General features: G+C 45.3%; 1 protein-coding gene across 4 annotated transcripts in view; it reads right to left on the bottom strand.

Moving 5' to 3' along the window:
• The window catches only part of zswim8 (zinc finger, SWIM-type containing 8), a 187,452-nt gene that overhangs the window by 145,617 nt on the left and 17,890 nt on the right, over positions 1-23,945 (bottom strand). For 3 of the 4 annotated variants that reach the window (XM_063070363.1, XM_063070365.1, XM_063070364.1), the window contains exon 3: positions 11,661-11,814. In XM_063070363.1, coding sequence (XP_062926433.1) covers positions 11,661-11,814 — 154 coding nt within the window. Of the gene's footprint in view, positions 1-11,660; positions 11,815-23,945 lie in introns of those variants that run through there. The other variant, XM_063070367.1, reaches the window with a different exon arrangement.

Here is a 23,945-nt window from a genome sequence, read left to right as displayed (position 1 = left end):
TCTGGAGAGGAGAAACCTTCACAGTCTATCGTCACCCAACATGTACAACCTTGTGCTTTTGATACAATCCTTACCTCCTCCCCAGTGCTGCCACGTCCCTTAAATAATTACAAAATAAATTGGATTTTCACATTTTAAAGGTCATTGATTGATTGCAATACTAAAATGGCTCTTTGCTCACGATGTCTGGAAACAGACAGACTACTACTCCAAGTGCATGGCTCCAAACAAACTAAGAATATTTATCCACTCATTCTAGAAAATCTCAACAGCTGGGTCGCCTTTTAAAAATAAACTTGCATTCCTGATGCTTTACGAACAAGGTTATATTGTACAATTGTAGGTTTCCATACCCAAGAGGACATTCTTTAGCCTAACTGAGTAAAACCCCCACAGTACCCATGCTTGACTTTGTACTCAGGTCCCTGGGAGGTGTGTGCTTATGGCCAGAGATGGATTTGACACATCACACAACAATCTCAAAAGCAGTCATGAGAACATAGTCAAGGTTAGAATCACTTAGAGAAGGGTAAAGGCCTTTCCCCATCCCAGACGTCATCTCTTCTCTTCCCCCCCCCCCACCCACTGAGCAGAGGATAGAAAGCTCAAAGAATGTACCACCAGGCTCAAGGGAAGTTTCTATCCCTCTACTACATGACAATTATACAGAACTCCTGAATGAGGGATGGACCCTTCACCTCACAGTCTACCTCATCACAGCCTTGCAGGCACTTTCTCTGTAATTGTAACACATTTTGTTACTGCTTTTCCCTTGTACTGCCTCAATGCATTGATCTGTATGAATGGCATGCAATACAGTATTACATTGTACCTCAGTGCAAGTTCAAAGTAAATTTAAAATCAAAGTGCATATATTGACCATATACAACCCGAAGATTCTTTTTCTTCTGAGCATACTCAAATCTATAGAATAATAACCATAACAGACCAAAGACTACCCAAACTGGGATTTCAACTAGAGCGCAGAAGACAACAAACTGAGCAAATACAACGGCTTTCTGAGAGGCGGGACTGCGCAGGCGTGTGACGTCGGGCAGTGCAGCGCGGCAGATTTAAAAGGGCAGACATCCTGCTTCGGATTTGATTCGAAGAAGGAGTCTGAGAGTCTGAGTGGGAGTGCCGAAAAAGAGATTTTTGAAATTTTCGTTATTTTTTTTTCTCCAACGGCTTTCTGAGAGGCGGGACTGCGCAGGCGTGTGACGTCGGGCAGTGCAGCGCGGCAGATTTAAAAGGAACAGAGCCTCAGAGAGCGGGCAGCGTAGTTTGCGGGCTGCGGAGTGAGCCGGGAGCAGAGTGAAGACTTAAGGGCTTCGGCTCACCGGGCTTAGGCGGAAGCGGGCGAGGCGAGGAAGGTTTGACATTCATTTTCTGTTGCTATTTGAGGAGAGGGGCATTATGACTGTGAGGGCAGTTTGCTGTTCTCGGTGTCGGATGTGGGAGGCCCTGGAGTCTCCAAGCCTCCCGGACGTCTACATCTGCGCCAAGTGCATCGAGATGCAGCTCCTAAGGGACCGCGTTACGGAACTGGAGCTGCAGCTCGATGACCTTCGTCTGGTCAGGGAGAGTGAGGAGGTGATAGAGAGGAGTGGAAGGCAGGTGGTCACGCCGGGGCCACGGGAGGCAGACAAGTGGGTCACGGTTAGGAGGGGGAAGGGGAAAAGGAAGGTGATGGGGAGTACCCCGGCGGCTGTGCCCCTTAACAACAGGTACTCCTGTTTGAGTACTGTTGGGGGGGACAGCTTACCCGGGGGAAGCGACAGTGGCCCTGCCTCCGGCACAGAGTCTGGCCCTGTAGCTCAGAAGGGTAGGGCAAGGAAGAGGAGGGCAGTTGTGATAGGGGACTCGATAGTAAGGGGGTCAGATAGGCGATTCTGTGGACGCAGTCCAGAGACTCGGATGGTAGTTTGCCTCCCTGGTGCCAGGGTCCGGGATATTTCTGATCGTGTCCAAGATATCCTGAAGTGGGAGGGTGAAGAGCCAGAGGTCCTGGTACATATAGGTACCAATGACATAGGTAGGAAAAGGGATGAGGTCCTGAAAGAAGAATATAGGGAGCTAGGAAGGGAGTTGAGAAAAAGGACCGCAAAGGTAGTAATCTCGGGATTACTGCCTGTGCCACGCGACAGTGAGAGTAGGAATGCGATGAGGTGGAGGATAAATGCGTGGCTGAGGGATTGGAGCAGGGGGCAGGGATTCAAGTTTTTGGATCATTGGGACCTCTTTTGGCGCAGGTGTGACCTGTACAAAAAGGACGGGTTACACTTAAATCCTCGGGGGACCAATATCCTGGCAGGGAGATTAGCGGGGGCTACTGAGGTGACTTTAAACTAGAATGGTTGGGGGGTGGGAATCAAATTAAAGCGGCTAGGTGTGAGGAGGTTAGTTCACAACAGAGGGATGGGAACCAGTGCAGAGAGACAGAGGGGTGTAAAGTGAGCGTAGAAGCAAAAAGTACAAAGGGGAAAAGTAAAAGTGGCAGGCTGACAAATCCAGGGCAAGCATTAAAAAGGGCTAAGAGAGTTGTAAAAGAGTGCCTGAAGGCTTTATGTGTCAATGCAAGGAGCATTCGTAATAAGGTGGATGAATTGAAAGTGCAGATTGTTATTAATGATTATGATATAGTTGGGATCACAGAGACATGGCTCCAGGGTGACCAGGGATGGGAGCTCAACGTTCAGGGATATTCAATATTCAGGAGGGATAGACACGAAGGAAGGGGAGGTGGGGTGGCGTTGCTGGTTAAAAAAGAGATTAACGCAATAGAAAGGAAGGACATAAGCCGGGAAGATGTGGAATCGATATGGGTAGAGCTGCGTAACACTAAGGGGCAGAAGACGCTGGTGGGAGTTGTGTACAGGCCACCTAACAGTAGTAGTGAGGTCGGAGATGGTATTAAACAGGAAATTAGAAATGTGTGCAATAAAGGAACAGCAGTTATAATGGGTGACTTCAATCTACATGTAGACTGGGTGAACCAAATTGGTAAAGGTGCTGAGGAAGAGGATTTCTTGGAATGTATGCGGGATGGTTTTTTGAACCAACATGTCGAGGAACCGACTAGAGAGCAGGCTATTCTGGACTGGGTTTTGAGCAATGAGGAAGGGTTAATTAGCGATCTTGTCGTGAGAGGCCCCTTGGGTAAGAGTGACCATAATATGGTGGAATTCTTCATTAACATGGAGAGTGACGTAGTTAATTCAGAAACAAAGGTTCTGAACTTAAAGAGGGGTAACTTTGAAGGTATGAGACATGAATTAGCTAAGATAGACTGGCAAATGACACTTCAAGGATTGACGGTGGATATGCAATGGCAGGCATTTAAAGGTTGCATGGATGAACTACAACAATTGTTCATCCCAGTTTGGCAAAAGAATAAATCAAGGAAGGTAGTGCACCCGTGGCTGACAAGAGAAATTAGGGATAGTATCAATTCCAAAGAAGTAGCATACAAATTAGCCAGAGAAAGTGGCTCACCTGAGGACTGGGAGAAATTCAGAGTTCAGCAGAGGAGGACAAAGGGCTTAATTAGGAAGGGGAAAAAAGATTATGAGAGAAAACTGGCAGAGAACATAAAAACGGACTGTAAAAGCTTTTATAGATATGTAAAAAGGAAAAGACTGATAAAGACAAATGTAGGTCCCCTGCAAACAGAAACAGGTGAATTGATTATGGGGAGCAAGGACATGGCAGACCAATTGAATAATTACTTTGGTTCTGTCTTCACTAAGGAGGACATAAATAATCTTCCAGAAATAGTAAGGGACAGAGGGTCCAGTGAGATGGAGGAACTGAGCGAAATACATGTTAGTAGGGAAGTGGTGTTAGGTAAATTGAAGGGATTGAAGGCAGATAAATCCCCAGGGCCAGATGGTCTGCATCCCAGAGTGCTTAAGGAAGTGGCCCAAGAAATAGTGGATGCATTAGTGATAATTTTTCAAAACTCGTTAGATTCTGGACTAGTTCCTGAGGATTGGAGGGTGGCTAATGTAACCCCACTTTTTAAAAAAGGAGGGAGAGAGAAACCGGGGAATTATAGGCCGGTTAGCCTAACGTCGGTGGTGGGGAAACTGCTGGAGTCAGTTATCAAGGATGTGATAACAGCACATTTGGAAAGCGGTGAAATGATCGGACAAAGTCAGCATGGATTTGTGAAAGGAAAATCATGTCTGACGAATCTCATAGAATTTTTTGAGGATGTAACTAGTAGAGTGGATAGGGGAGAACCAGTGGATGTGGTATATTTGGATTTTCAAAAGGCTTTTGACAAGGTCCCACATAGGAGATTAGTGTGCAAACTTAAAGCACACGGTATTGGGGGTAAGGTATTGGTGTGGGTGGAGAATTGGTTAGCAGACAGGAAGCAAAGAGTGGGAATAAACGGGACCTTTTCAGAATGGCAGGCGGTGACTAGTGGGGTACCGCAAGGCTCAGTGCTGGGACCCCAGTTGTTTACAATATATATTAATGACTTGGATGAGGGAATTAAATGCAGCATCTCCAAGTTTGCGGATGACACGAAGCTGGGTGGCAGTGTTAGCAGTGAGGAGGATGCTAAGAGGATGCAGGGTGACTTGGATAGGTTGGGTGAGTGGGCAAACTCATGGCAGATGCAATTTCATGTGGATAAATGGGAAGTTATCCACTTTGGTGGCAAAAATAGGAAAACAGATTATTATCTGAATGGTGGCCGATTAGGAAAAGGGGAGGTGCAACGAGACCTGGGTGTCATTATACACCAGTCATTGAAAGTGGGCATGCAGGTACAGCAGGCGGTGAAAAAGGCGAACGGTATGCTGGCATTTATAGCGAGAGGATTCGAGTACAGGAGCAGGGAGGTACTACTGCAGTTGTACAAGGCCTTGGTGAGACCACACCTGGAGTATTGTGTGCAGTTTTGGTCCCCTAATCTGAGGAAAGACATCTTTGCCATAGAGGGAGTACAAAGAAGGTTCACCAGATTGATTCCTGGGATGGCAGGTCTTTCATATGAAGAAAGACTGGATGAACTGGGCTTGTACTCGTTGGAATTTAGAAGATTGAGGGGGGATCTGATTGAAACGTATAAGATCCTAAAGGGATTGGACAGGCTAGATGCAGGAAGATTGTTCCCGATGTTGGGGAGGTCTAGAACGAGGGGTCACAGTTTGAGGATAGAGGGGAAGCCTTTTAGGACCGAGGTTAGGAAAAACTTCTTCACACAGAGAGTGGTGAATCTGTGGAATTCTCTGCCACAGCAAACTGTTGAGGCCAGTTCATTAGCTATGTTTAAAAGGAAGTTAGATATGGCCCTTGTGGCTACAGGGGTCAGGGGGTATGGAGGGAAGGCTGGGTTCTGAGTTGGATGATCAGCCATGATCATAATAAATGGCGGTGCGGGCTCGAAGGGCCGAATGGCCTACTCCTGCACCTATTTTCTATGTTTCTATGTTTCTATGTAAAATGAAAGCAATAATAATAATACTAAATAAGCAATACATATTGAGAAACATCGGGTGAGGACTCCTTTGATTGTGGGAACATTTGAATGATGGGGCAAGGGAAGTTCAGAGACATTATCCCCTTTGGTTCAAGAGCCTGATGGTTAACAATAATAATGGCTGACATGTGACAATAATAATCCAATTATCAATCCTGGGCCACTGGTTTCCGACAGAATCAACCTACAGTTATCAGTAAAAATAAAACCATGCATCTTAATGTACATCATATATTGACTTCATGTGAGATTTAATAAATCTGACTGAGGCTCTGAGCAACTTCAGTTCAAGAAATTTCCATAGATGCACAGTGGAGAGTATCCTGACTGGTTGCATCATGGCCTGGTATGGAAACACCAATACCCCAAAATAGAAAAACTGGCAAAAAGAGGCTGATACAGTCAGCAACACACACACAGACTGCTGGAGGAACTCAGCAGGCCACACAGCATCTGTCCAAAAGAGTACAGTTGACATTTTGAGCTGTGAACCTTCATCAGGACTGGAGAAAAAAAAAGATGAGGTGTCAAATTAGAAGGTGAGGGGAAGGTGATGGGTAAGGCCAGGAGGAGGGGGTAGGGGTGAAGTAAAGAGCTGGCAAGTTGATTGGTAAAAGAGATACAGGGCTGGAGAAGGGGGAGTCTGATAGGAGAGAACAGAAGGCCATGGAAGAAAGAAAAGGTGGAGGAACACCAAATGGAGGTGATGGGCAGGCAAAAAGATAAGGTGAGAGAGAGAAATGAGAATGGGGAATGGTGAAGGTGAAAGTGGGGGAGACATCACAGGAAATGCATGCCATCAGGTTGAAGCCAACCCAGACGGAATACAAGGTGCTGCTCCTCCAACCAGAGTGTGGCCTCATTACGACAGTAGAGGGAATGGGAATGGGAAGTGGAATTATAATGGATGGCCACTGGGCGATCCCAGCTTTTCTGGAGGATGGAGTGTAGATGATCAGTGAAGCAGTCTCCAAATCTACGTCGGGTCTAACCGATATACAAGAGGCCACACTCAGAGCACCAGATACAGTAGATGACTCCAACAGATTCACAGGCGAAGTGTCACCTCACCTGGAAGGACTGTTTGGACTCTGAATGGTAGTGAGGGAGGTGGTGTGTAGGGGCAGGTGTAGCACTTGTTCTACTTGCAAGGATGTGCCAGGAGGGAGATCAGTGGGGGAGAGACAAAAGGAAGTCACATTGGGGGTGAACCCTGCAGAGAGCAGAAAGTGGGGGACAGGGAAAGATGTGCTTGGTGGTGGGGTCCCATTGAAGATGGTGGAAGTTATGGAGAATTATGTGCTGGATGCGGAGGCCGGTGGGGTGGTAGGCGAGGACAAGAGGAACCCCATACTTGGTGTGGTGCCAGGAGCAAAGGGGTAAAGGCAGACGTGCGTGAAATGGAAGAGATGCAGTTGAGGGCAGTATTGATGGTGGAGGAAGGGAAGCCCCATCTGTGGAGAAGAAGGACATTTCATTCATTCTGGAATGAAAAGCCTCATCCTGAGAGCAGATGCAGCAAAGACAGAGGAATTGAGAGAAGGGGATGGCATTTTGACAAGTAACAGGGTGGGAAGAGGTATAGTGCAGGTATCTGAGAGAGTTGGTGGGTTTATAAATAGACATCGGTAAACGGGGGGGAGAGGGGGGAGAGGGGGGGGGGGGGAGAGGGGGGGGGGGGGGGGGGGAGAGGGGGGGGAGGAGGGGGGGGAGGGGGGGGGGGGGGGGGGGGGAGAGGGGGGGGAGGGGGGGAGGGGGGGGGGGGGGGGGGGGGGGGGGGGGGGGAGGGGGGGGGGGGGGAGAGGGGGGGGGGGGGGGGGGGGGGGGGGGGGGGGGGGGGGGGAGAGGGGTTGATTGAGATTGAGAAAGAGGAAGGAGGTGTGGGAAATGGACCAGGTAAATTTGAGGGCAGGGTGGAAGTTTCCGCTTTATCTGCTCTCAGGATGAGGCTTTTCATTCCAGAATGAAGATGTCCTTGCAGGCATTCACAATAAATACAAACACAATAGAATCAATGAAAAACTGCACAGATACACAACCAGCGTGCAGAAGACAACAAATCGTGCAAATACAAAAAGGAAAAAAATAGAGATCATGAGTTATAGAGTCATTGTAGAAATTCAACAACGTATACAAGATTCTTCCATACAAGGACTGACTGTTGTACCAATCTCCGTAGAAGGTTAAACGAGTGTTGAGGCTCAGTTACTTGGTTAGAAAGAACCAGGTTAATCTGTTTCTCCTTGTGTACTCCAGAAGCAGGAAACACTGCTGAGAGAAGATCCTTCCCAAATCTCCAGGCCAAAGAGCAAAAGTCAGAAGTGAGCATGAAGATAACCCTGATTTCCGGGGAGCTGGTATTTAGAAGCCACTGAGCTCATAATTTTTGTGTTTGTCAGAAATAAGTTCCTACTGTCAACGACCATCAACCGCACCTTAATTATCAGAAAGCATATGTTCTGTGTAAACTGAATGCTGGCTTTCAGTTTTTATGTATGCACTGTGAGCCAAGCCTCACAGGGGGTTTTACAGATTCTGGTAAACCTTGTGACAAGTGGCAATGTAGGAACCACAAGCTGTAATGCCAACCACATCTGTCAGCGGCATCAGTCTGCATTTGCTTCACTCACACTCTGCGTTAAATGGCTTGGAGGTGAAAATGGACCTTCCATGACAGTGAAAAGGGCTCTCACATTCCTCTCAGAATGTGACAAAGCTCCCCACAGGCAAAGTGCTCTCGAAGCCTCATCACGACTGTGACGAAGTAAATTGGGGATGTTAGAGGTAGGTTAATTTTTTTTTTTTAAAAACACACAGAGAGAGGGTTAGGTGTGTGGAACAACCTGCCAAGGGTGGTGGTAGAGGCAGATACATTGGGGACATTTAAGAAATTCTTAGATAGGTACATGAGGGTTATGTGAGTAGGAAGGGTTAGGTTGATCAAAGTTTAAGGTGTGTATTACATCACCATATATGACCCTGAGATTCATTAGCATGCAGGTATTCACAGCAGAACATATCACAGAATCGATGAAAAACTACACACAATGTGCAAAAGACAAACTATGCAATAAATAAATAAATAAATAAATAGCACTAAGATCATGAGCTGTAGTCTGCTTGAAAGGCAAGTCCATAGTTTGTGAAAACAGTTCAGAGTTGAGAGTGAAGGTATCCACACTGATTCAAGAGCCTGATTGTTGTAGGGTGATAACTGTTCCTGAATCTGGTGGTGTGGGAGCCAAGGCTCCTGCATCTCCTTCCCAAAGGTAGCAGTGGCCTGGATGGTGCGGGTCCCTGATGATGCTTTCTTGTGGTATGAGTCTTTGAGAATGTGCTTAATGGTGGGGAGGGCTTTTCCTGTTGCAATGCCCTGGTTAAGAATTCTTCTACTCTACTGTAGGTGTTTCACTGTTCAGCTTAGGAATGTTGTGTTAGCCAATCAGGATGGTGGGATCTGGAGAAGGTTCTAGAGAAAGTGGGGCGGAGAGAGATTTGTGACAGTGTTCAGGGGTCTTTTGGCAGTAGCTGCACAGCAGGACAGAAGGGAAGACGCTGCAGAATCTGTGGCAAGGAGAGCATCGCTACAAGAAGTGTTTTGTGCAGATGAATGACTCCAAGGAGGGGTAGCGAATGCTCCTGAGAGAGAGCCAGTTTATTTTAGATGAGTTCAGACTGTGGCGGGTGCTTTCACGCAGACCATGGATTTGGCACAATGCGTAATGGTTATACTCAGCCTTTGGTACTACTACTACGTCGACTCAGGCCTAAGGGGGCTGGCGTCGGGCACGATGACAGACTCTCCACTTCTCCCTCATCAGTGTGTTCAGTAGCCGCGCTGCTGTCTTCTAGGAGCGTGTTGACCATAGTCTTGGGAGGGCGCCCAGGGTTCATCCTCCCATGCTTGGGCTCCCATATGATGACTAGGCTGGCAGGTAGCTCGGGGTGGCGTAGACAGTGCCCCGCTAGTTGCAGTCTTCTCGCCTTGATTTTAGTGGTGAGCAATGGTAGGTTGTCATAGAGCTCGACATTCTTCATGTGCTGTTGCCAAACTACTACTACTACTAATAGTAGTAATAGTTTGGAAGAGATAAGCCCCAATGGTCATGTGTACATTTAGACTGGTCTAACTGTAATGGGCCATTTTTTCAAATCTTCTTTCTTTTTTGTCTCTTAATAACTGTTTAATAAAGCTGAAATTTGTAAATATACTTCCTTTATAATTTTATGGAGTGTACAATCTTTTATTTTTTGCCAACCAATAACGGTGTATGGGCAGCATTTACACAGCATTCGCTCAAATCAAGATTGCTTTAATTGAACATCACGACATTTCTGTTTAGTTGAAGCCCAAATCATACATATATGTTTATGAAAGATGGCCTTCCTACTGCTGAATCATGTAGCTGATAGCAGTGTTAGCTAACGAGCCAAGTTTGTATACGAGCCCTGGTAAGAGGGCTACATTATAGACAATAGGTGCAGGAGTAGGCCATTCAGCCCTTCGAGCCAGCACCATCATTCACTGTGATCATGGTTGATCATCCATAATCAGTATCCAGTTCCTGCCTTATCCCCATAACCTTTGATTCCGCTATCTTTAAGAGCTCTATCCATCTCTTTCTTGAAAGCATCCAGAGACTTGGCCTCCACAGCCTTCTGGGGCAGAGCATTCCATATATCCACCACTCTCTGGATGAAAAAGTTTTCCCTCAACTCCGTTCTAAATGGCCTACCCCTTATTCTTAAACTGTGGCCTCTGGTTCCGGACTCACCCATCAGCGGGAACATGCTTCCTGCCTCCAGCATGTCCAATCCCTTAATAATCTTATACGTTTCAATAAGATCCCCTCTCAGCCTTCTAAATTCCAGAGTTACATTGTGATGAACTGGGCTGTATCCACTACTTTTTGTAGGCTTTTCCACTCTAGGGCCTTGGTGTTGAGAGCATGGCCTAGGTGGTGGAGGTCCTTGGTGATGATCTCCAAGTAGGTTAAAAGGTTGGCACAGCATTGTGGGTGGAAGGGCCTGGACTGTTCTATGTTCTAGCTTATGTACAGCAACCCCACCCCCCCACGCTCAATAACATAATAACGAACAGATAATCTGCTTTGAAGTATTGATTAGGTAAGTAGCATTAGCTAAGACACCAGGTACAACTGTCCTGCACCTCTGCGACATGTTCACAGGGGACCTTTCACCATTTATCCAAGAGAGCAGCTGCAGGCTTGAGTAAACCATCTCAAACGGAGTAGTACTTCCCCAGAACCGATACAGGGTTCCGTGCACAGGCTGCAGAACCAAAAGCCAACACTGCTGGAGTCACAGTAGCTGTAGCTGTTAGCGTAACGCTTTACGGTGTCTGCAGCCCGGGATCAATTCCTGCCGCTGTCCGCAAGGAATTTGCGCATTCTCCCTGTGAACACGTGGGTTTCCTCCGGGTGCTCTGGTTTCCTCCCACACTCCAAACACGTACCTTTAGTGTTAGTGAGTGTGGGCGTGCTCTGGTACTGCTGAAAGTGTGGCTACACTTACAGACAGCACAGTCCTCGCTGGTTGGATTTGATGCCCAGTACATTTTGATGTTTCAATGTACTGTACATGTGACAAATAAAGTTAATCCTAGGCAAGGACATTGCAGAATCGGGAAAAAACAGACCCTGAAGGCGCTTTCTCATAAGCATCATCACTTAATGCACCAATCACAGCCCAAGGCACTGAACAAATCTCAGGACTATCTCTCTAGACTCATTTCTAGAGGGGAAAAAGGATTTGCTTTATTTGCTAAATGTGCATCAAAACATACAGTGAAATGTGTCATTTGCGTCAACAACCAACACCACATACTATCGAGATTCATTTTCTTGCAGTAGAACAGTGAAATACAACAGAATCAATGAAAAACTACAAAGACTGACAAACAACCAATGTGTAAAAGACAAACTCTGCAAATACAAAAAAAAAGTAAGAATAATAAATAAATAACGCCGAGAACACGAGTTATAGAGTTCTCTATTGCTTATTTATTTATTATGTGCGGGATATGTCTCAGTTCCTCTGTCTTCAAAAAGGGGGTCTGAGGATCGCTGAGCCCAAACAAGCTCTGGGTCCAAAGATAACGTGTTTCCCATTCACCAGACGGTGTGTGTTTGCCGTTTATTACCTGATGTCTTCCTCATTCTCAGGGAAGCTCCAGAAGGCAATGCGAAGCTGCAGTTGCTCAGGGACCGGTGGATAAACCTTCTCAACCACTTCGAAGGGAATGTGCAGGGCAACTTGCTTGGCTGACAGTTCGACCAAAGGGGTAACTTGGCCATCTAAGAAAATAAAGAGATTGGAACTAGGATTATAAAGACATCTTAAGTACTACAAACATTATCAGCCAAAGTTGAACTTGAAGGCAGAGTACAAGGTTAAAGACTGGACTTTTAGCAGTGTGGAGGAACAGAAGGATCCTGGTGTCTAGATATATAGATCCCTGAAAGTTGCTGCGCAAATTGATAGCGTGATCAAGAAGCTGTACGGTGACTCACTGGCATTAGTCAGGGCAATGAGTTCAAGAGCCATGAAGATGTTGCAGCACCATAAAACTCTGGTTAGACCACACTTGAAGATGTGTTCAGTTCTGGTTATCTCTTTATCGGATGGATGTGGGAGAGATAGAGAGAGATAGAGAGAGATAGAGAGAGATAGAGAGAGATAGAGAGAGATAGAGAGAGATAGAGAGAGAGAGCGAAAGAGAGCGAGAGAGAGCGAGAGAGAGATAGAGAGAGAGATAGATAGAGAGAGAGAGAGAGCAGAGGAGAAATTACCAGGATGCTGCCTGGATTAGAGCACACGTCTTATGTGGAAAGGTTGAGTGAGCTGGGGCTTTTCACTTTGGAGTGATAGAGGGCGAGAAGTGTACAGGGTGAAAGGACAGCCAGAGACTTTTCCCCAGGGCAGAAATGGCTAATATGAGAGGGTATAATTTTACAGTGATTGGAGGAAAATATAGAGGGGATATCAGAGAAAGTTTTTTTCAAATAACACAAAGTGGTGGGTGTGTGGAATACACTGTCAGGGCTGGTGAATGAAGCAGTTAGGGATGTCTAGGACTGGAGGGCACAGCCTCAGAGTACAAGGACGTCCCTTTATAGGGGAGATGAGAAATTTCTTTAGCCAGAAGGTGGTGAACCTGTGAAATTCATTGCCACAAATGGCTGTGGAGGTCAAGTCATTGGTATACTTAAAGCAGGGATTGATAGGTTCTTGATTAATAAGGAAAAAGGTTACAGGGAGAAAGCAGGAGAATGAGGTTGAGACTCAATGGGCCAAATCTGCTCCTAGGTTTTCAGCTCATTTAAGAAACTTAGCTGGACACATGGATGACAGAAAAAAATGGAAAGCTATTAGTAGGGAAGATTGATCTTGGAGTAGGTTAGAAGCCCAGTGCCATTAAACTTAAAATGAGCCTTGCATTTGGACAGGAAATGAACAACTTGCCAGTGAAGTTTCAGGCAGGCAGTGGTAACGCTTTCCGTCCAGAAGCGTTGGGTTCAACCCTGGCCTCCCCAAGGACTGTATGATTGTGGATTCCCTCCTGCATTCTAACAACATCTCAGTCGCTTAAATGGCTTCTGCAAAGTATCTGATAGTTCAGGTTCCTGGCAAGAAAGAATCAGGTTTGAGGGGCATGTGTGAGAGGGAATAAGCGAAGGAGTGAAAGAGAAGGGGAATGGGATTAATTATTTGGCCTCGCTGGAAACCTGCTACACATGAGGTGAATCAAACAGTAAACACCAGAGATTCTACAGAGCAATGCACACAATGCTGGAGAAAGTCAGCAGGACAGGAATGAAACGTCGACTTTTTGGGCTGATACCCTTCATCAGAACTGGAAAGAAAGGGGGCAGAAGCCAGAATAAGGTGGGGACAGGGGCGGGTGGGGGGTAAAAGGGAGAAGAGTACAAGCTGGTAGGTGACAGGTGAGATTCATGAAGAGAAAGATGTGCTGTTGTCGGCAATGCGCCCCCTGCCCCACTACAACTGATGGCTGCTCTGCCGTTCGACTGGTACTATCTCTAACGAATTTGTCTTTAATGTACAAGATGTCTGCATCATACTATTCTTGGTATGGAAACTGCTCTGCACGTGACTGCATGAAACTACAGATCTGTGGACACATCTCAGCCTAACACACAAACCAGACTGCCCCTCGTGAACTCTGTCAAAACTTCCCACAGCCTCAGGAAAGCAGCCAGTAGAATCAAGGACCTCACCGACCCTAGACATTCTCTCCTGCACACCCATCCATCAAGCAGAAGATACAAAAACACAAAACTACCAGGCCCAAGGGCACCTTCTCTCAATAACCAATACTAAACTGGTCCCCCTTGTAAAATTTTCCACCCCTACACTAGAATCAGAGAGACCTTGGGGTCTGTGTCCATGCGACACTCAAAACTGCTACACAGATTGACAGTGTTGTTAACAAGGTGTATGGTGTGTTGGCGTTCATCAACCGTGGGATTGAGTTCAAGAGCTGTGAGGTAATGATCTATATAAAACCTTAGTCAGACCCCACCTGGAGTACTGTGTTCAGTTCTGGTCACTTCACTACAGGAAGGATGTGGATACTATAGATAGAGTACAGAAGGAGGAGATTTACAAGAATGTTGCCTGGATTGGAGAGCGCATCTTATGATAATAGGTTGAGTGAACTTGACTTTTTCTCCTTGGAGCGACGGAGGATGAGAGGTGACCTGATAGAGGCATACAAGATGATGAGGGGCATTGATCGTGTGGATACACAGAGGCTTATTTCCCAGGGCTGAAATGGCTAACGTGAAAGGGCATAGTTTTAAGGTGCTTGGAAGTAGGTACAGGGGGGATGTCAGGGTTAAGTTTTTCCACACAGAGTGGTTGGTGTGTGGAATGCCCTGCCAGTGACGGTGGTAGAGGTAAATATAACAGGGTCTTTTAAGAGGCTCTTGGGTATACGAAGCTTAGAAAAATAGAGGCTATGCTATGCAGTAAGGTAATTCTAGGCAGTTTCTACAGTAGGTTACATGGTCAGCACAACATGGTGGGTCGAAAGGTCTGTAATGTGCTGTAGATTTCTATGTTCTATGTTCTAATCCAGGCAGGTTCCTGTGAAGAGCAGTTTTCCCTATATGTACAATATCCCATGAATTTGGAACAAAAAACATTTGCATAGCTCTGGGAGGGATTAACAGGATAAGGAGCAAGAGGTCATCACTCCTAACTGGAGGAATCAGAATTGAGGGGACACCATTACAGGAGAAGGTATAACCATTTAGCAGCGAGATGAGGAAAAATTAGCAAGTAATATTCTTAAAATTTTCCATTAAAGAGCTGTGAAAAGAACATTTCAGCTGATGAGTTTATAAGGTACGTTTCTTGCTTTGTGAAGCTTAACACAGCTATAAGGTATCGCCTGTACCGACCACTCCATAGAGCCATTTCCGCCTGTGACAGCCACTCTGTAGAGCCAACTGCAGTGCCCGTGACCACTCCGCAGAGCCGACAGTTCCGCCTGTACCGACCACTCCGCAGAGCTGACAGTTCCACCTGTACCGACCACTATGTAGAGCCGACAGTTCCGCCTGTACCGACCACTCCATAGAGCCATTTCCGCCTGTGACGGCCACTCTGTAGAGCCAACTGCAGTGCCCGTGACCACTCCGCAGAACCGACAGTTCCGCCTGTACCGACCACTCCGCAGAGCCGACAGTTCCGCCTGTACCGACCACTCCGCAGAGCTGACAGGTCCACCTGTACCGACCACTACATAGAGCCATTTCCGCTTGTGACGGCCACTCCGCAGAGCCAATGGCGCTACAGAGTGGGCATCACAGTCACAGCCAACGGCAGTGCCTGTGCTGACCACTCTGTAGAGCTGTTTCCACCTGTGACAGCCACTCTGTTGCCTGTACCAACCACTCCGTAGAGCTGACAGTTCCGCCTGTACCGACCACTCTGTGCAGCCAACAGCTCCAGCAGTACAGACCACTCCATTGCGCCGATGGCTGTGCCTGTGCCAACCACCCTGTAGAGCCAACAGTACCACCCTTACCAACCACCCATGTAATGTTACATCTCCAATTCTTTGGTCCAATTTCTTCCTGCTTACATGGTTTAATCCAAAATAATGTACAACAATTTATTGTAAAAAAAATACACTGATTTAATCAGGAGTACACTGTAATATTGTATTTGATGACTATGTTAATCAGTGTTTGATGGTTCCCGGTTAAATGTGTGGATAAACATGCTGAAACTTACTAACACATCATAAAGTCAACTAGCATAACATAAAGTAGTAACAAGTACATAATGCCTTTAACATGACAAAAATATCCCCTGGCAATTCAGACCAAGCCAGCATGGTTTTAAATATTAAAGATTAGCCTTATTTGTCACATGCACATCAACACACACTGCGAAATGCATCACTTCCATTCAGGATTGCACTGGGACAGCCCGCAAGTGTTGCCACGCTTCCAGCGCCAACACAGTACGCCACAACTCACTCACACTAACTCATACGTCTTTGGAATGAAGGAGGAAAATGGTTATCCTGTCTGACAAATTTCCTAAAGGTCTTTTCAAGATTTAAGGCTGTTTAATGTCATTTCCAGTACCCAAGTGTAAAGCAGAATGAAATAATTGTAACTCCAGATCCAATGCAGCACAAAAAAACACAAGATAAAGATAATAAACACAGTAAATACAAGTACATATATATAGATTAGTTGTAAGTCCACAAAGTGATGCGAGGCACAGGGGTGTGTGAACACAAGGTGACTCCTCAGGAAATGCAGGTACAGAGGAGATGTCAGGGGTAAGTGTGTGGAATGGGCTGCCGGTGACAGTGGTGGAGGTGGATACGATAGGGTCTTTTAAGAGACTCCTGGACAGGTACATGGAGCTCAGAAAAGTAGAAACATGCTCGGAACAGCTTTGTGGGCCGAAGGGCCTGTATTGTGCTGTAGGTTTTCTATGTTTCTATGAAATCCTTTGAGGATACAAGGTGAAAAAGACTCTCACATAAAACAAGAACTTGTATTGTTCTTGGAGTTTGTGACAGGAAAGTGGCCATACTGCATAGAAAACGGTTGTAATAAATGGATGGATGTAACTGGAGAAATAGCCCCAAGGATCAGTTCTTGGCCCCAGGGAAAGGCAGATGGGTGTGGGTGCCCACGTTTCTCAATGATACTAAACTAATGAAGATGTTTGGACGCTGCAATGGACTTTAGAAAGGCATCTTTCCTGTAATGAAGGAATCAGAACTGCACACACACAGTATAGGGTCAGGAAATCATTGTTTGATCTAGTGATAGTGACTCAGAGGTTCTTCAAAAGTGAGGCATAAGATGCTAATCTTGTAATTATTTATAGCCACTTTATTCGGTGTTCATAACAATTAAAAACAACAGTAACAAAGTCACTACTGTAAGAGAGAAAGCAGAGAACTGTACTGTTAACTGTTTACACGTGCTGCACACCACATGCACTTTGAATTATATTTTATTAATGTATTGATGGTAATATTTTAGTTTTATGTGCTTTGTGTGATATTGGTTTTGTGGGTGCTTCATGGTCCGAAGGAAACATCTCTTCATTTGGTTGTACAGTCAGGTGACAATAAACTTGAAAATGAACAAGGTCGTCGTGATGGTCTAATCTTGCTCTCTAGAGTTAAAGCACACTCCAGTGACGAGGAAAGCTCTGAAAAGGAAGGCTGTGGCGTTACACAAACTGCAGAGAAACTTCTAACAAAATGCATCATCACATGTACTACAATTACTGACAATTCACTGAACAATTACTCACAGTTGATTATATAAAATTATAAAGCAGAGGAAAATTAAACTACAAGCAAAATAGCAACTTGGCACTGCAGAATTTCTCCCATATTCCAAAGACGTATGGGTGAAGAGGTTAATTGGTCATATGGGGGTAACTGGATGGGCTCGTTGGGACAGAATGGCCTGTTACCGCATTGACTTTCTAACTCAGGGGCTCCCAAACCTTTTTTTTTAATGCCACAGAGCCATACCATTAACCAAAGGATCCGTGGACCGCAAGTTGGGAGCCCCTGCTCTAAAGAAACAAATTATGTTGCAGTATAACATGCAAGTGCTTAGCTCACCCTTGGAGTACACAGTTCTGGTCACTACATTACAAGGAGGATGTGGAAACTTCAGAGGGGGCATTGAAAAGGTTGCTAACTGGATTACAGGGCATCAGCTAGTAGGAGAGGTTCGACAAACTTGAATTGTTTTCTCTGGAACATGGAAAGATGAGAAGAAACTTGATAGATGTTTCAAGTTAAACATCTATTCTGACAAACTTCCATAGATGTGTAGTGGAGCATGTACTGACTAGCTGCATCACAGCCTGGTACGCGAACGCCAATGCCTTCGAATGGAAAATCCTACAAAAAGTAGTGAATTTGACTCAGTACATCACACGTAAAGCCCTCCTCACCACTGAGCACACCTACACCAAATGCTGTCATAGAAAGCAGCTTCCATCATCAAAAATCCCCACCACCCAGATCCCAGAGTCCTGACAGAAGTTGCTGAAGAGATAATGGATGCATTGGTCATGATCTTTCAAGAATCACCTGATTTTGACATGGTTCTGGAGGACTGGAAGGTTGCAAATGTCACTCCACTCTTTAAGAAGGGAGGAAGGCAAAAGAAAGGAAATTATAGGCCAGTTAGCCTAACCTCACTGGTTAGGAAAGTGTTGGAATCTATTATCAAGGATGAAGTTTTGAGGTTCTTGGAGACTAATGATAAAATAAGTCAAAGTCAGCACAGTTTCTGTTAAGGGAAATCTTGCCTGACATATTTGTTAGACTTCTTTGAGGAAGTAACAAGCAGGGTGGACAAAGGAGAGGCAGTGGATGTCATTTACTTGGATTTTCAGAAAGTGTTTGATAAGGTGCCACATATGAGGCTGCTTAACAAGATAAAATCCTATGACATTACAGGAAAGATACTGGTATGGATAGAGGAATGACTGACAGGCATGAAGCAGTGAGTGGGAATAAAAGGGACCGTTTCTGATTGGCTGCCAGTGACTAGTGGTGTTCCTCAGGAGTCAGTATTGGGACCGCTACTTTTCACATTGTTTGTCAATGATTTAGATAATGAAATTGATGGCTTTGTGGCAAAGTTTGTACATGATATGAAGATAGGTGGAGGGGTAGGTAGTGCTGAGGAAGCAATACGATTGCAGCAGGACTTAGACAAATTGGAAGAATGGGCAAAAAAGTGGCAGATGGAATATAGTGTTGGGAAATGTATGACAATGCATTTCGGTAAAAGGAACAACAGTGTGGACTATCTAAATGGGGAGAAGGTACACAGGGACGTAGGAGTCCTCGTGCAAGACTCCCAGAAGCTTAACCTACAGGTTGAGTCTGCAGTAAAGGCGGCAAATGTAATGTTGGCATTCATTTCAAGAGGAATAAAATATAAAAGCAAGGAGATAATGCTCAGCCTTTATAAGACACTAGTCAGGCTGCACTTGGAGTGTTGTCAACGGTGTTGGGCCCCTTATCTCAAAAAGGATGTGCTGTCATTGGAGTGAGTCCAGAGGAGGTTCACAAGGATGATTCCAGGAATAAAGGCGTTAACATATGAGGAGTGTTTGCCAGCCTTGGGCTTGTACTCACTGGACTTAGAAGAATTCTGGGCGGGGGGAGCTAATTGAAACCTACTGAATGTTGAAAGGACTATTTAGGGTAGATGTGGAGAGGGTGTTTCCTGTGGTGGAGGTATCCAGAATTGAGGGACAATCTTTTAGAACAGAAGTAAGGAGGAATTTTTTTTTAAGCCAGAGAGTAGCGAATCTGTGGAATACTCAGCAGGTCAAGTCCCCAGGTATATTCAAAGTGGAAGTTGATAGTTTCCTGATTAGTCAGGGCATCAAAGGATATAGAGAGAAGGCAGGTGTATGGGATTGAGTGGGATCCGGGATCAGCCGTGATGGAATGGCAGAGCAGACTCGATGGGCTGAATGGCCTAATTCTGCTCCTATGTCTTATGGCCTGATGGGATTTTAAGGTGAAAGTGTGGCTACCAACAATGGAACAAAACATCCGTGTCTCTGTGAGAGGCCACAGTTGGAAGTAAAGGTGTGTCTTGCTGATTTTGGCAGGCTTTGTAGCTACGCCCAATGCTTCTGAATATTCTGAACACAAGGACTTGCATTATATAATCAAGGGTACAAGCAATTATAGGGTATTGCCGTAATGTGTAAATGGCTCTTAGTACAAATCACAATAAAAGTCAGTTGGGGCTACACTGGCTCAAATTTATGGAAAGATAAATAATGGCGTTTACCTAAACTTAGTGTCAAGGAGTCTCTGGTAATGGAAAACAGATGGGAAATTATGTTCCAGGAGCAGAGAACTTTGCACAACTGAAGTTTCAAAATCTTAGTGTGATAACAGAGTCTAAAAATCACAGATAAGACTTGAACACATCAGTGTGGTCAAGGCAGCATTCTAATCTGCCAAAGGCAACAGCACTCAGGGTCAAAACAACATTGCATATTAGATTAGTGAGAGTTTTTTTGTATTACAAAAACAGGCTTTATTCAGAATTAAAAATTCATAGAAAGGAAAGTGTGGAAAAAGTATTCAATCATAGTCAATACATTAAGGAGGGCAAATATTTTTTTAGCGAGCAGAAGATACCAAAGTATTGGATTTTGAAGATGCTGCATTTAGGGAGGAGGAACTGTTAGATTGAAGTCTCAGAGTAGGTTAAAAGAGCAGCACAACATCATGGCTGAAGGGCCTGTACTGTGCCATCCTGTAGTTTTCAGTATGTTCTATGTTCTAAAAACAGAAAAGTCCAGGAGACACTGAGTCAAGAGGGTGCCAGAGATGAGAAATTGGGGATGCAGTTCTGTTACTGTCATGAGAACTGCTCCAAATTGCAGAGGTCTTTGAAAATTAAAATAAATGCTGCTTACACAGATGCAAAGATTAGAATTCTTTTTATGGGGGGCCCCCCCAAGAGGATGGGGGCACAGAGTGAGAAGCCTTGACTAGAAGTGCTAGGACCAAAGAACAGTACAGGCACTTCAGCCCACGGATTTGTGCCAACTTTTTAAACCTACCCCAAGATCAATCTAACCCTTCCTCTCACATAGCCCTCCGTTTTTCCATCATTCATGTGCCCGTCTAAGAGTTTCTTGTAAGTTCCTGATGTATCTGCCTCTACCACCACTCGTGGTAGGGCGTTCTCTGCACCCACCACTCTCCGTGTGAAAAACATACCTCTGACACGCCCCTGTATACTTTCCTCCAATCACTTTAAAATTATGCCCCCTTGTATTAGCCATTTCCATCCTGTGAAAAACTCCACTCGATTTACAATAGACAATAGGTGCAGGAGTAGGCCATTCGGCCCTTCGAGCCAGCACCGCCATTCACTGTGATCATGGCTGATCATCCACCGTCAGTATCCAGTTCCTGCCTTACCCCCATAACCTTTGATTCTGCTATCTTTAAGAGTTTCTTGAAAGCATCCAGAGACTTGGCCTCCACAGCCTTCTGGGGCAGAGCATTCCATATATCCACCACTCTCTGGGTGAAAAAGTTTTTCCTCAACTCCGTTCTAAATGGCCTACCCCTTATTCTTAAACTGTGGACTCTGGTTCTGGACTCACCCATCAGCGGGAACATGCTTCCTGCCTCCAGCGTGTCCAATCCCTTAATAATCTTATATGTTTCAATAAGATCCCCTCTCAGCCTTCTAAATTCCAGAGTATACAAGTCCAGTCACTCCAATCTTTTGACATACGACAGTCCCACCATCCCAGGAGTTAACCTTGTGAACCTACGCTGCACTTCCTCAATAGCAAGAATGTCCTTCCTCAAATTTGGAGACCAAAACTGCACACAGTACTCCAGGTGTGGTCTCACCAGGGCCCTGTACAGCTGCAGAAGGACCTCTTTGCTCCCATACTCAATTCCCCTTGTTATGAAGGCCAGCATGCCATTAGCTTTCTTCACTGCCTGCTGTACCTGAATGCTTGCTTTCAGTGACTGATGTACAAGAACACCTAGATCTCGTTGTACATCCCCTTTTCCTAACTTGACTCCATTTAGATAATAATCTGCCTTCCCGTTCTTACCAAAGTGGATAACCTCACATTTATCCACATTAAACTGCATCTGCCCACTCACCCAGCCTGTCCTAGTCACCCTGCATTCTCATAACATCCTCCTCACATTTCACACTGCCACCCAGCTTTGTGTCATCAGCAAATTTGCTAATGTTACTTTTAATTCCCTCATCTAAATCAATATATATTGTAAACAGCTGCAGTCCCAGCACTGAACCCTGCGGTACCCCACGGGTCACCGCCTGCCATTCTGAAAGGGAACTGTTAATCGCTACTCTTTGTTTTCTGTCAGCCAGCCAATTTTCAATCCATGTCAGTACTCTGCCCCCAATTTTGCCCACTAATCTCCTATGTGGGACTTTATCAAGGGCTTTCTGAAAGTCCAGGTACACTACATCCACTGGCTCTCCCTTGTCCATTTTCATAGTTACATCCTCAAAAAATTCCAGCAGATTACTCAAGCACGATTTCCTCTTCGTAAATCCATGCTGACTCGGACCGATCCTGTTACTGCTATCCAGATGTGTCGTAATTTCATCTTTTATAATTGACTCCAGCATCTTTCCCACCACCGACGTCAGGCTAACAGGTCTATAATTCCCTGTTTTCTCTCTTCCTCCCTTTTTGAAGAGAGGGACAACATTAGCCACCCTCCAATCCACAGGAACTGATCCTGAATCTATAGCACATTGGAAAATGATTACCAATGCGTCCACAATTTCTAAAGCCACCTCCTTAGGCACCCTGGGATGCAGACCATCAAGTCCCGGGAACTTATCAGCCTTCAGACCCAACAGCCTATCCAACACCATTTCCTGCCTAATATAAATTTCCTTCAATTCATCCATTACCCTAGGTCCTTTGGCCACTATTACATCTGGGAGATTGTTTGTGTCTTCCCTAGTGAAGACAGATCCAAAGTACCTGTTCAACTCATCTGCCATTTCCTTGTTCCCCATAATAAATTCACCCGCTTCTGTCTTCACGGGCCCAATTTTGGTCTTAACTATTTTTTTCCTTTTCACATACCTAAAGAAGCTTTTACTATCCTCCTTTATATTCTTGGCTAGTTTACCTTCGTACCTCATTTTTTTCTCCGTGTATTGCTTTTTTAGTTACCTTCTGTTGCTCTTTAAAAGTTTCCCAAACCTCCGGCTTCCCACTCATCTTTGCTACTCATACTTCTCTCTTATTTTTATACTGTCCATTACTTCCCTTGTCAGCCACGGCCTCCCCTTACTCCCCTTAGGATCTTTCTTCCTCTTTGGAATGAACTGATCCTGCACCTTCCGCATTATTCCCAGAAACACTTGCCATTGCTGTTCCACTGTCATCCCTGCTAGGGTATTGTTCCATTGAACTTTGGCCAGCTCCTCCCTCATAGCACCATAGCTCCCTTTGTTCAACTGTAATACTGACACCTCCGAGTTTCCCTTTTCCCTCTCAAATTGTAGATTAAAACTTATATTATGGTCACTACCTCCTAATGGCCCCTTTACCTCGAGGTCCCTGATCAAATCCGGTTCATTGCACAACACTAAATCTAGAATTGCATTCTCTCTGGTAGGCTCCAGTACAAGCTGTTCTAAGAATCCATCTCGGAGGGACTCCACAAACTCCCTTTCTTGGGGTCCAGTACCAACCTGATTCCTCCAGTCTACCTGCATGTTGAAGTCCCCCATAACAACTGTAGCATTACCTCTGCAACATGCCAATTTTAACTCTTGATTCAACTTACACCCTACATCCAATCTACTGTTTGGGGGACTGTAGATAACTCCCATTAGGGTCTTTCTACCCTGAGAATTTCTCTGTTCTATCCATACTGACTCTACGTCTCCTGATTCTATGTCCCCCCTCGCAAGGGACTGAATATCATTCCTCATCAACAGAGCCACCCCACCCCCTCTGCCCATCAGTCTGTCCTTTCGATAGGACGTATACCCTTGAATATTCATTTCCCAGGCCTTGTCCACTTGAAGCCATGTCTCTGTTATTCCCACAACATCGTACTTACCAATTTCCAACTGAGCCTCAAGCTCATCCACTTTATTTCTTATACTCCGTGCATGCATATATAATACTTTTAATTCATTACTCCCCTCACCTCCCATATCAATTCCTATTTCACTTGGCCATACTGTACGATCCCTTCTTGAGCTTTATGTTTATGTTTCCAGTTCATCCCCTCCCCCCCGACTACTTAGTTTAAACACACCCATGTTGCAGAGGCAAACCTGCCTGCCAGAATGCTGGTGCCCCGTTTATTAAGGTGCAACCCATCCCT

The sequence above is a fragment of the Mobula hypostoma genome, chromosome 18, assembly GCF_963921235.1.
Source record: "Mobula hypostoma chromosome 18, sMobHyp1.1, whole genome shotgun sequence".
Classification (NCBI taxonomy): domain Eukaryota; kingdom Metazoa; phylum Chordata; class Chondrichthyes; order Myliobatiformes; family Myliobatidae; genus Mobula; species Mobula hypostoma.
This window is presented reverse-complemented; position numbering and strand designations above follow the sequence as displayed.